The sequence below is a fragment of the Amphiura filiformis genome, chromosome 12 (genome assembly GCF_039555335.1).
Source record: "Amphiura filiformis chromosome 12, Afil_fr2py, whole genome shotgun sequence".
NCBI classification, from domain to species: domain Eukaryota; kingdom Metazoa; phylum Echinodermata; class Ophiuroidea; order Amphilepidida; family Amphiuridae; genus Amphiura; species Amphiura filiformis.
In genome coordinates this window covers 9,648,597-9,663,318 of record NC_092639.1, presented here as the reverse complement: position 1 = coordinate 9,663,318, position 14,722 = coordinate 9,648,597, and the positions used below count along the sequence as shown (strand labels likewise).

The window sequence follows — 14,722 nt, the reverse complement described above, 5'->3', positions numbered from 1 at the left end:
CCCCATTCCTTTTTAAAGGAATTTTATTTAAACAGTAGGCCTACACTGTTAAAAAGCTGTGTAAAGTTTAACCAACCTTTTAATGGGTGAACTGAACAGCCAATTTACCCTTCCGTTTCAGTGACGAACTTTAAAAGGTTATGTACAGGAATAGAATCACTAACAGGAAATAATCATCGGCTCAATGATAAAACAATCAATTAATTGATGAGCATCATTCACACTAGAGGGCGACATTGCTACTTTCTTTTGATGCCATAGGGGGTGTGGCAAGGCATTGTGGATAACTTCTTCTCCCTATTCCTGTATGATATTATACCCATCAATTTCCTTCCTCAAATCATATCAGTTAAGTATTTTTGTATTTTTAAATAACATACATATATACAATGTTTAAGAACATTCATACCTGTTTAAATGCTATTACAGGAAAGATATTATAGGAAGCGCATGAAAAAACTATATTTTGACACCGAAATAGGCTCCAAATCATAACTTGTTACCAATATGTTCAATGTGAGCCTCTGTACATGTTCTTAAGCCCCTTAACTTTCTGGGCAAAAATGTGCAAAACTTTGCAAAAATGTACAATTTTTGAATCTAAAATGGCTACAAAAATGTACAATTAATTCAAAAAACAAATTTAGTGTAAAGTTCTAAAAAAAGAGGGGAATTGGGTGCATATTGATGAAAAAAAGGAAGTCATCGGGTGGCAGATTGGCCGACAAAATTTGGTTCTATTGACAGGCACATGATGCGTGCCGATATATGCAAGTGCCCCCTAATTTTACACAAAAATCACCTAAATTTGTCCCCGACCCTCCTCCAGATTTTGTTTTGCAATAAATAGGGGGGAAACCACTAGTATATATTAAATGATCACATTAACTTTCCCAGGTGCGTATATATATGACCTGATATGCAGGGCCACACTTGAGTTGGGAAGGAAATATGAGAAATGGATGTGTATAATGTTGTTTCCTCTGTGTATAATATAATGAATCAAGTTGGATATCCAATGTGTCATTCCATGAACTAGGCAATCCAAAGATAAAAATTATGGTAAATCCAAATGCAATAAGCAACAGGGATGTTTTATTTCAAATGTCCTAGCTTTATAGTGCCAATTCAATTCCCATGCACACATTCTGTTGATGACAAAGCAGCAGTTAGTCACTCACAGTATTAGTCTGGGAAGAGGGCAAAGTCCCATTCAGATTCCACATAACGAGCTATAACAGCCACAACCAGCTTGGCGGTGAAAATTATCATCATGTGATGGAATTTTTATCAGAGATTCCACATAGCGGCCACAACCAGCTTGGCGGTGAAAATTCTCATCGTGCGATGGAATTTTTATCGGAGATGAGAGTTGAATTTTGCTCTCTCTTGCAATATCGCAGGTGTGCATGCTTGTGATTGGCTGCTGGAAAATCAAGGTCGGCATTCACTATGGAAGAATGAAAACAGGACAGCAACACTTTCATCGCAATTATGATATATCATTTCAGTACATTTAAATTGCTGTGTACAAAAGTTGCAATGTGGAGTCTGAATCAGACTTGAATTGGGGGAGGGAAAAGCAGTAGGGTAGGGCTAAAGGGGCTATAATAGCCCCTTCCCTGGTCAAATTTTTTTGTATCATTAGGTTTTTGAAAGATGTAACAATGGGCTATTGCAGTAGAAATCCATATACCACATGATCAGGGTCCAACGATTTTCGCGGCGCGAATCCTGTGCCGCGCCGCAAAATTTCCCTTCACGCAATTTGATTTGCTCCGCAAAATTTAAGTTTTTCTCCACTATGAAATGTGAACGAAAATGGTCATTTTGTTCATACATTGAATAGTTGGGGATGTATAGTAGGGGTGAACATAGTGATTTTGTGACCAATTCACTGGCAATACGCTGGCGAAGTTACGTAATAATCGGATTAACTACCATAGCAATAGGTCAAAACAATTTTGAATATACCGCGCTGCACTGATACGTTCACGCGGTACCTCTGCATTGAACCATATCATGCTGATCACTTGCACCTGTAAGATTAGTATCTTTGAAAAGACCAGTATTGTATTCAATCTATGATTGCAGACATGTGATTTAGTTCAACCTGCTTGTAGTGCAGCGCGATATGTTCAAAATTGTTTTGACCTATTGCTATGGTAGTTAATCCAATTAATTACGTAACTTCGCCAGCATATATGATTTGAAAATGTTTTTCTATCAAACGCCTAAAAATCAAAAACTGCTACAAATTGTGTGATTTAGATATCAAAATGCTAAAAAATATATCCTGTACATAATGTCCTGTATAATTTCATATTCTGACATGTTTTTTTCCCTCCTGTGTTTTATATGTGTGTTTTATGTATAAAAGTTCTGCGCAATCTCCGCGCAATTGGCTGGGTTTTTTTTTCGTGCATTCCCGCACAAATCATTTGTCCCTGCCCATGATATATACCATTGGTTGTGATTTTGCAACTGTATGATAGGAGAGATGAGGGTGTGAAATATCAAAAATGAAACCTGTTTATGACAGAAAATACTAGCATTATACATGTTATAGGAGCAGCAATGGCGTAAAAAATTGACCTATTTCATCTGAAAACATATGCTAAATTGATACAAATTGTAGCCTCTCAATCTCATCCATACAACTCCACTGTCTATCTGACATGGAAAACAATATCAACAACAACAACAACAACAACAAACAACCTGTCATTTTAGAATTTACAGGAGAATACCTATTTTTATCTTTCCTGTACTTCTCTGGACTGCTATGACAAGATATTGGCAGCGGATCCAAAAATGATCTGTGGCTGTATCTATTTTAGGAAACCTTGTTGAATCTCCTGGGTGTGGATGGTATGAATGCCCTGATAGGCATCACACCAACTTGTAGCTATCATTCTGATTAAAGTGCATTCATTGGTCATAGATCAACCTTGAGCAATGAATGTCATGATGAACATCAACAAATGAAATGGACCTTCTGTAGTTCTTTCAACAAATGTTGCACTTACTTTGATATTTTTGTCCCACATCCATGGGATTTCAGCAGAAAGTGAGGAGGAGCAGTGTGATGGGAGGGTGAGTTAGCGCAGCGGTAGTTCCTCGCTTTGCACCACTGAGGTCCCGGGTTCAAGCCCGGCGCCGCCCAAGGACTCATGTGCACTTGGTTTATCCTGATTCCATGCTCGCTCTCGCAGGTTTTCTCCGGGATCTCCGGTTTCCTCCTGTATCGCAAAAAATCGGTGATTAGTTGTTTGGTTATCAAAACTTCCTTCACCCAATGGAATTTGGGGAGCTGCACAGAAAATTGGTGGATGTTACAATCTAAATGCAGATAGGTGTGTGCCGGGCAGCAACCTAGTTGATGCGATCTGATTGTGATGATTCACCATTGCAGCGAAATTACAGCGCTTTGAGTCCTCTAAGATCTGGAGAAAGGCGCTTTATAAATCCAAATTTATTTATTATTTATTATTTATTTAAAAAAAAACCTAGTCCTCCATACTGTACAGATCCTATCCTGTAGGAGGTTTGCCAGGAACAAAAAATGATGTGATATCAGCAGATCTTATTATAAAAGACATGGTGGATGTTGTAAAAATCAATGTTGAGATATACAGGGTGTCCAATAAAAAGCATGTTCCAATGAATTTTCATGAATCGGTCAGTGTTTACATGATGTGAAAGCCATCATTTTAAACAAATGACTCATTTGATAAAAACGGTTTTGAAGATATGATCTTAGAGGTAAATATGGTTGCATGATAAATGGTGCAATTTTCTGTTGACTCCAAGCCGCAGAAGATACTGGTTGATTGCGCTCATACAATGTATCATTCAGTTTTTGAAGTCTTACGTGCAGTGCGTATGTCTGTGGCTCTTTGTCTCATTTTTCTCAACACTGAATCAAAAAGTGAGACATGTTCTTAAAGGAACTGTTCTGAGAGTGTCAAAAATGATATTAACAATTTGGTAGGTATTATGGTTCTTGGTTATAGGGAAAAAATGTCAAAAAATATCAATTGTCTATATTTTGACGAATAACTTGAGTTATTAAAATTGGAATGTCATTTTTGAATTCTTAGACAATATACTCTAATTTGGTTCACTTCAACCCTGACCTCAAGTTTGGTAGTGATGTATGTGCATATTTCGCTGGCCGCAGTATCAAATCATGCAAGTAAACTTAATCACACAAAGGGTACATGCGTGCGTACAAAGGCGAAAAAGCATTAACGTCACTACCAAACTTGAAACAAACCAATGTATATATGATTGATTTGTCACTTGCTGCAAAATTATTCTGATTTTAATAAAAATAGACAAATCGATCTAGGGATGAAGGCACAAATGGCATCTGTTGGAACCCACTCTTTTTTGTGTTTATAGGACACCCGCTGTATATTGGTCAAAACAAGTTAGAGTCTGCATTTGTTTTCTATTGTGTATTAATAGCCTTTGATATCTCAGCAAATACTGCATTCAAGGTTTTTTTCAAAATAAGGGGCAAAATTACAACTCAGGGCATGGCACTATTGGCCTAATCTTGACAGTATGGCCAGAGGGGGTCACTCTTAAACAAAAGTGCTACCCATCCGCATCAGACAACCTCTGAAAAGCACTCTAAATGGCGTATCGCATAGGCCTACAGTAACTTTTGTACCCCTAAATAGCATAATATGCCCGCAGAAGATAAAGAGATGCCATGGCCAGGGTAAATAGACAAAAAGCCCTACTTTTTGCACAAAACATTAAATTAGGCTGAGTATATACTTTCAAGTCACCAAGCAACCCTAAATGTGTCTTTTTTTGGCTGCCAGGTACCCCTAAAGATGGCTATGACACCCTTTTTGACACTTTGTTTGGATGTGGGTGCATAGCAAGACACATATTGAGTGACCCCCGGGGCAGTATGGATATATCAAATTAGACATTATATCCTTCCCCTATCCTACAATCCTTACTATGACCTCATGCAAACAACTTAAAACAGACCTGCTACCTTTCCAATCACCACTTTCCTGTGGGCTTAATGTTAAGGTCCCCAGAACTAACTCAAATCACATAATTATATAATTGAAAGAGATTTATATTTTATTCTATAAAAAATGTTGTCACTCTATTGAAAGTAAGCCCCATTTAGTACTAAGCCCATAAAGATTGAGCAATGTGTTTCCCCTTTTTTATTGACATTTTTTTTTTGGGGGGGGGGGCGACTGTGAGGCGTATACTTTTTGCTACAGCATGGTGGAGCTATGATGACTTCAGTCATGAGTATCACCGGTGCACCGTACACGGGAAATAGCTGAGAAAGATCTTCATCTCCTCATGTCATTGAAATCATCAATGCTGCCCTCATATGGCAGTACATAGTAAACAGCCAATCAGGTGGCTGGAAACTTTTAGCCAATCAGAATCTGATCAGGATGTCAGAAAGGCATTAATTTGTTGTGCATGATTTTGCTATAAAGACTTGTGAGTTATAAGTTAATGGTTCTATGACTCAACTACTAAGACTGATATTTCCAGGAAAAATATACTTTACTTACAGGAACCAAGCAATAAGTTAAAAGGGTCATTTGGAATTTCTTTTATTATCATTTTAAATTGTGTGTTGCTTTTCTATGAATTTATTAATTTGCATTAAGGCTGGCATTTTCGGTCGGGTAAACGGGTACCACCGAGATTACATTACCCGGTAGGAAATACCCTCCCGGTACCAAATTCAAAAAAAAAGTGTCCTGGACCTAGACCTAAATGCTAGGATCATTCATGGTTGACCTAAAAAAAAAAAAAAAAAAATTCAAGATATTTTGTTATTTTTAATATGAAAATTGATAATTTGTATTCATGTCATAGTCTATGATTTCAAAATGCATTCAAATTCAATACATTTTGAAATCATTAATAGACTATGACATGAAATACAAATTATCAATTTTCATATAAAAAATAACAAAATATTTTGAATTTTTTTTTTTTTTTTTATTTTTTTTTTAGGTCAACCATGAATGATCCTGGCATTTTAGGTCTAGGTCCAGAGACACTACAAAACCGAAAAAATGAAAAAATTAAAAAAAAAAATTTAAAAAAAAAAAAAAAAAAAAATTTTTTTTTTTTGTTGTTGCAATTGGTACCGGTTACCCGCCTGAAAATTGCGGGCGGGTACCCGGTACAAAATTACCCGAAAATGCCAGGCCTAATTTGCATGCATGGTTATTACAATAGGCCCCTAACACTATATTAATACTTTTCACCGAGGAGAGGGGCAGTTCGTGCCCATATACTCCAACATGCCCCCCCCCAACCCTATACAAATGTAATGGTGAATCCAACGGACAAGGACACAAAACACATCAAGGATCAATAAATGATACAAGAGGATACCTTGAATATGTACAACTGGAAAGAAAAAGAGCAAGGTACACCAACTTGACATGGGGGGACAAGTAAAATACAGACTAGACAGTACGCAGGGGGGGGGGGCAAAAACAGCAATGTAGGTATTAGAAGTAGCCAAAAATGACTAGTTCCAGGGCCCACAGAAGTGCTAAACCTGCAAAAAACAACATGGATCAATGGGAATACAAAAGTGCACCAGAACAAGTGATGAAAATCACTGTGCACATAAACAGACAAACCAAACAACCAATGTAGGCACAAAAACAGGCAAAGTTTGATGGCCAAAAATTGCCAATATCAGAGCTCACAGAAATGTCTGAAAAAACAGTATAAAAGTACACTGGAAGTGATGAAAATCACTGTGCACACATGGTGCACATAGCAGACAAACAAAACCAAACAGGCAAAAAAACACACACAAAAAAAACAATGACGTTTCGAGCAGATAAACTGCTCTTCTTCAGGGACAGACAACAAACATCAGGTTCTTTTTGTCTGTTTGGTTGTGTTTGTTGATGTACCTTGCTCTTTTTCTTTCAAAACAGACAATACATTATTTTGTTAAATTAATATTGACTAAGGCACCACCAATAGGTGTCAGGTAAACAACTTTTGATGATACATTGCTTGTTATTAGGACACTAAATAAAAGCTAGATTTCTAGTCCAATTTCACCAGAAATGAGCCAAATTTGACACAGATTGAGTCAAATGTGACATAATTTCTGATTAAATTTGGCTACAAATCCAGTGACATCTTCTAGAAATCTAGACAAATTTGTCTAGACCTTCAAGGGAGAAGCATGTATAGCATATTCAACCCATCGTTGGACGTTTTTCAAACAAATTCAGATTACCGGGGCGACTATGTACATGTATATCACCTTAAAGACATTGACCGGCAGCCTGGATTTGTTGGAAAAACATCCAACGATGGGTTGAATCTGCTATACTTTAATTGATCTGAATGTCAATATTATTCCACGATTATGTAAATATGATTTTTACCCAAAATAGAGCAATAAATCACTAGTGAATACCACTGTGTCTGCATACACATTACATAGGGCTCCACATATTTGCCTCCTCTTGTAAATAAGGAATTGAAGTAAATCTGTCATAACAGAATTCAAGATTATCTGACTACAAGTCTCCAGTTTTAATCCTATTGGCAAGAACCAGTCTGTTGCAATATTGTAACATTTCCATAAGAAATAGAATTGTACTTTTTTTCCCACAAAATGTTAGTTTTCCCTGTCCTCTTTTAATTTTAGTCCAAACAAATTTTTGTCGGTAGGCTACTGGTGATATAATAATACAATTCAGACTTTTAAGTCTGGTATAAAACCATTTTTTGATTGGTGTAATATGTCAACAAAATGAGGGTTGGCCTCTCGGCCTTCTTTTTTTTTTTTACTGTCTCAAGTTTCTGAAGGAATGAATGTTTTGGCTGTGTTCTACCAAGAATATCCTGTTATTTGAAAAAAATACAGTGGAGTTTATGTAGGTCAGTTTTTAAGGGTCGCGCGGGTTACCATGGTTACGCCAATCAAATATGTTTATGTCTAATGTTTAAACAAATTATCAAATCATTATATCGTAATTTTGTGTCTTGCATATTTTGTGCAGAATAGTGGTAAGTTCAATTGCTGTAAGAGCATATGTTGTTGTCATTCATTGTATTGTTGACAATATTGATATTGTGCCAAATTCAGCAGGGTGTTTCCTGCTGCTTGGGTCAGATTTTAATTAACTCTGGATCATTGATAGGTCTTCATTGTTAATGTTTCAGGCTCTTTTTTTTTTCTTTTTTTTTTTTTTTAATTTTCCATATTTTTATAGACTTCAGAATGCTTTAGGAAAACTTCATATATTATATGAATAAGTTTATTAGAGAACAAGGATCACTTCCAAGTCTTTTGTGGTACTCTAGGGTTTATCTCTCAGAATCTCACAAAAGAAAGAGGGCCCTTCTTTTCCTTGAGCACTGTTAGAAAGACCAAATGCTAATTTTACATTGAAGGGGAAAACCAAAACATAAATTTTATACAGCCTTAGTAAGGGATGGGGTATGAGCGTTTGGACAGTATTTATTGTGGGACATTAGAGCACATCAGACATATCGAATTGCATTCTGAATACGAAGAATGTCCTTCTGATATCAAATAATTTTGATTTTTGAAATTCAAATGTAATACATTTTATAGCAAATGATTAAAATTGATATTTTGATATTTAACAGTACTCAAAGTAAACTTTATAAATCTGATGATTTATACTTAACACTGCTTAAAGTGTATGTAGGTGGGATGAATCAACGATCAATTGAAAATTTTGACCTTTCATATTGAAGATATGGATTTTTTTTCCAAAAACACCAAAAAAAAATTAGGTCTTTTTGGGAAAAAATCCATATCTTCAATATGAAAGGTCAAAATTTTCAATTGATCGTCAGCTTTTCCTCCCAGCTACATACACTTTAAGAATATATCATTAGATTTATCAAATTTACTTTGAGGACTGTTATATATCAAAAATGTGAAAAATATCAAATTTTAATAATTTGTCATATTAAATTTTTTATTATATCGTGAATTTCAAAAATGAAAATTATTTGATATCAGAAAGACATTCTTTGTATTCAGAATGCAATTCGATATGTCTGATGTGCTCTCCTGTCCCACAAAAAATACTGTTGAAACGCTCAAAACGCTCATTCCAGATCCCTTAACAGTAAGTAGCCTACATGAAACCAGCTCAAGGCTGTATGGGGAAATCTGTGAGTAAGCATTGGTCTAATAGATTGAGCTATCTCTTTGTATCACAATCCTACTTAATACTAGGGAAGGGTTTGGTGATCACCTACAGGTGCCAACTTGAAGACAGGTTAATTAGTAGACTTCTTATTATCTATTCCAGCTCCAATGACACCTCTTCCCCGGACCTTTGGATGTATTGCAATAGCTATCAACATTTTACTTTGAAAAATCAATATATATGCCCCTCCAGTCTTAGGTGCGCTTCAGACTCCTTATTGTACGTGCAATATTGTATGTACAATGTTTTTCGTGACGTCAAAAAGTATTGCACGTCCAATAAATATACGTGCCACGACGAGTTGAATCAGATTAAATAACGCGCTATAACCCTGACGGTTCATTGTTTGCTAAATCCAAGCGAGGTCACCCGAAAATCTATGCAAGAGAAATTTCTACTGCTGCTGATGAAAAATCCTAAGTGCGTTTGGGTTTTTTTCTGCACTTTACCAGTAGGCCTAATAAATTCATTAACAAATAAAAATAAAATAAACATTTAGAGGGAATGTTTTTACTCACTGCTCATCTGATCCACTTTCCCAGGAAACTAAATACCGATACTCCTTAGTTTTATCCCTGACTTTCCAGACATAATTATGAGTAAACATCAAATTTAATGTTTACAAAACAATCAAATATATATAGGCCTACATTCGTTTGAATTTTGTACATTAATATTAATATTAATATTAATAATGTACAAACATTAAAAAAGGGGGCCTAAGAGTATGTCTATTTTTAATCATATACTAATTCCGTCATGCCCAAACATATTTTATATATGAAATCGTGTAAAAACAGACCACTTGTAAATCTATGGAACCCCAAATTCCAATCAAAAATAAAAACAACTTTGTTATCAAATACACTAGGCCTATACATGTGAATACAGGATTTTAATAAATAAATAGATTAACACGGATAACGGACGAGAAATATTTGGCAATACCGCCGGATTTACCACAGAGCCAGTGGATAAAGAAATTAATTAAAATTAAAACAAATTAAATGAGAAAATGAAAGCAAGGACATTTGGTGAAGTATTGTTTTAGAATGCGAAGGAGTCCTAAATGTTACCCAGGCCCAGGACACTGATTAATGTAAATTCGACCCATAGTTATTTTGTCTACTTTTGCCAGCATTCAACCTGTTCAATGTAATTTATGCCTATTTTCAATAAAATTCGAAATCTGACGACGGTAGGCCTATCAACGTTGTATCGTGCACAAATTATGATTCGAGACTATTTCATTTGACACGCTTGTATGGATTTCAAAAGATCGGTCCTATAATAGATATCGAATAGAGAATTACAGCAGGAGGCTTTGAGGATGCCGTAATCCTCTTGACAATCAACCAATCAGAGAGACATATTCAGAAATATGTTCGTATAGCTGAAACTCTTTCAACTCTGAAATATTATATTTCAAGTAATCTCGTTTCACATTTAGCAGCACTTTGGCTTCCAATAAAGCCACGAAGGGACGGTAATGCTAATATACGATTTCAGTCAAATATTGGTACAAATATACGATTTCGGTCAACTATTTGGCTATTCTTTGCCCAAAATTATGAAATATTTATTAGTAACAACTCTTAGGAGGGTTTTCGAGTACTTTTAACGAAATAATGAGGTAAAATAAAAGAAAACCCACTTACAATTTCGGACGCTTAACTGTGGTGTTCTAGGGAATTAAGATATCACAATTAACATGTTTAATTCAAAATCGTTGTCCTACAAGCACATGTTAAATGGCTCGATTCACATTATGTATAAGTTGGGACATTGTCAGATTGTGTGAACATTACAAATACAAACAATAAGGTTGAAAAAAAAGCCATTTAAAAATGATTTTAAAAGATCGTCTATTTTGTAGCTTACACTGATTAGACCAAATATCTGCCTCTGACGAAAAAAAAATGTTTTCCATGCTGATTTGTTTTTGTAACGAGTATATCATTTCAAAAAAGAAAGAAATAAAGGCGGATATTACTTTTAAAATCTCAACGCATTACTATTAATAGGCCTATAATTAATGAAAAAGTATAGAAGGCGTTGCATCCGGGTCTGATGAGGGGGCAGGGACACAAGCCGTTTTTGGCAGTTTTCCTATGGATTTTCTAAAATTCAGATCAATTGGGGGGGGGGCTCCCGTGCCCCTATAAAGCTACGGTTACTGCATTAACACGTTTATGGATGTATTGTGATGATCATAGGTAGGTCTATAACATACACCATCATAACATGCCTCACCGATATCAACATGTAAAAGGGTTGCAAATTCATAACACAACGTGTTATAATGTAACAAATGCTATGCCAAAACTTAAAAAAAATAATAAAAATATCAATATCAATAAAATCAAAACCAGAATAAATACATAGGCCTACAAATAATACTTAAGAAACCGACTAAATCAATATATGACTAAATATAAATGAATCTCTAAATCAATTAATCAATCAGTAATCAATAAATAAATAAATAAATAAATAAATAAATAAATAAACAAATAGGCCTAAATAAATAAATCTATAAATAAATAAATAAATAAATAAATGAATAAGAACTGAATGTGCCATTTATATTATCATTGCAATTTTAATATTTTTTATATTAATATCAGTATTAATATTATTAACTTTAAAGGTGCCCATTGATTATATAATAATTCAAGTACAGTTGAATACAAGAAGACATAAAAGATGTTCATCATTCCGCACGAACACTGCACTAAATTTACCACTCTTAGAAATTTGGCAACTCCGTATCAATTAAGCAACCAATGATTGTGGCAAAATATATATTTTCCCGGTACATACTTTTTATTGTACGTGCAATACTTTCTGACGTCACGAAAAATATTGTACATACAATATTGCACGTACAATACGGAGTCTGAAGCGCACCTTAGCCAGTCTTACCCCTCTAATCTTACCCAGGACAATATGCATGAGGTGTCACTGAAATTGGAATGGAGCACAAAATGTGCTTGTGATAAAAAATAGTAATAGCACTTGTGTTTCCCCCACAGTGATTTTAAAATAACTTTTCCAAGGAATGGATGATATGTTCTAAGTTTACTTAATTTTAACCAAGGATTGGTTTTGTTTTTCTTTGTGTATGTATAGATATCCAAACTTAAGGAAGATCTTGCAGAAGTCAATCAACAAAAGCAGTAAGTATATAGTTGATTTATGTCATTATTCTTATCAGAGCCATAGCCAGTAAAATGGTCATTGAAAATCAGCCTTTTTTGAAGGAAAAATCTCCAAGGTCTGCTTTTTGGGTTAAAAACATTAAAATTCACAAAAGGTCCACTTTTTATACCCCTGCAATGCCCGCATCCTGCAAACCCTGGCCATGGTTAGGAGAAGGTGGAAACATCCCTTTGGACATCTTTCCCCCTGTGAAATGCTGACCTACGCAGTTTTAAAGTTTTTGTATTTTGGGCCCATTTTTGGCAAATTTTCCCCATAAAGGTCACAGTACCTCCTGCCTTTTCTCCCAACTAAAAAATTCCAGGCTACGCCACTCTCCTGGCCCGGCAACACGTGCAAGTCTGTGTTATGCCAGCAATTAAGCATTATAAATAAGTTTACTTTCAGTCCGATATCACACAACTTTTACGGGGTTTCATTTCATCACATTGTATTATCCAACACCTATACTAGAACGCCTCTCTCAGAAAGAGTGTAAAAATTATGCACCAATATAATATAAGCAATTGGCTTCATTACGGCCAGGGGCATAGCCAGGACTTAAGAAAGCTAAAGAACCTAATTTTTTTGTTCACTACACTCGCGAATGGGCAAATTTTGACCATTTTGAGACCGAAAAAAACATTAAATGCTCGCAAAGTCGACCTTTTGACTTTTAATGATGGAGGAGGCGACTACCTTCGCCCTGCGTTCCTGATTACTGCTTTCATTTCCAGACACCCCATTCATTTTATCGTGCCTATTTATAGAAAAACTGCATATCATATGATGCAACTTGTTGACGCCTGTATGTGGGTTTCTGACCAAAGTAACCTCATATTTGGCCATTTTAGCCTAAAAAGTGCCAATTTTTGCATGCTTCGCGCGACTTTATTTAACTTTTCCACCGTATTTCACCAGTTTAGCTTCAATATCACAAAATTTTCGTGCACATGAACTTATTCTGTTGCCAAAAGGTGTTGGATTTAGGCCTACTACCTAAGTGAGTAGGTCCATACCTAAAACCAGCGGTCCAAAAGTCGGGCCCGTGAATGAAATCCATAAAATATGCGGTTGGAAAATAAATAAATAACCCAAAAAAGGGTGAACATGGTGCATCAAATGGCTTCATTTGTGCTTTCATTTTGAAAATTTTCCAAATTCCCTCAGACACCCCCTGCGTCGTGCAAGCACGACGGGCAGTGCTGTTTCAAAAATTGTATTGCCCCCTATCAATACCCTGGTGCCACCCCTACATACACATGTTGGTAGCTCGCGGGTAGTGATCAGAATTCCAGTCTGTAACACAGACTAGGATAACCAAGAAAGGTAACCTGTGTTACGGAATTTGCCACTTCACAAATGTGCAGAAATGTGTCTTTGGGTGATCTGACTGTTGGTTTAATGGATGACAGTAGCAGCAATGATTTGAGCCCTTCATTGTCGGCCAGTCGTTGCCAAGTTTGGTATAATATTGGTGATATGGTGGGGTAGAGAGGTGGTACTATGACTTTAGAGAGAGCATGTTTAATATCCAAAACATTGCATAGGATATAGGCCTGTTTTTTGAAAGGTCCTGAGATTGTTGGTCTTTCATTAATTAGGAATCTTTCAAAAAAATATTAACCTGATTTTGCTTGTTGGTTCATCTGAAAGTAATGCAAAATAATAGAAAGTGCATAGACTTTTCACAAAATGTGTGACTTGGCAGAATTTTCACCTGATCCATGCCAAAATAGTTGATAGAAATTGTATACAAACAACGTATAGGAGTATTGCTGACCAATGCAATGGATTAATCATCAGAAATTAACACAAATTGGATTGTATCATGGTTTTATATGATTAAGTTTTCATGCAGTTATAAATATACAGTCTCTGAAGCAGAAGTCATGTATCGCTATTTTCTATAGTAATGATATATGCCATCAATCTAAAGGATGGACTTTGTCATGATTGGATATAAAGAAAGCTTAAAAGTATACTGTGCCAAAAAAGTATCCTTACACAGGAATTGAATACCTGAGTGGAAGAAGGGCCCAACTCCAATTTTTTACAAAAATGAGTTAGACCCAGCATTATATTGCCAGCAGACTGTTCTTCCTTGTGTGTGAAAGATGAGCCAAAATCCACTCTCTAAATAGTCTTCCACGTACACTTAATCATGATTTTCATGGAAGAAAGGCCCAACGCCATGGAGTTGGGCCCTTCTTCCACAAATATATGGTTAAAGAGGAATTTTGTTCATCCATGAAATCTGCTTTTCGCTACAATAAACTTTCTTG

At 35.6% G+C, this 14,722-nt stretch overlaps 1 protein-coding gene across 1 annotated transcript in view; it reads left to right on the top strand.

The window, feature by feature from the left end:
* The window catches only part of LOC140165760 (uncharacterized), a 193,124-nt gene that overhangs the window by 115,594 nt on the left and 62,808 nt on the right, over positions 1-14,722 (top strand). The window contains exon 4 of the mRNA XM_072189081.1: positions 12,369-12,415. Within this exon, the coding sequence (XP_072045182.1) occupies positions 12,369-12,415 (47 nt within the window). The remainder of the gene's footprint in view (positions 1-12,368; positions 12,416-14,722) is intronic.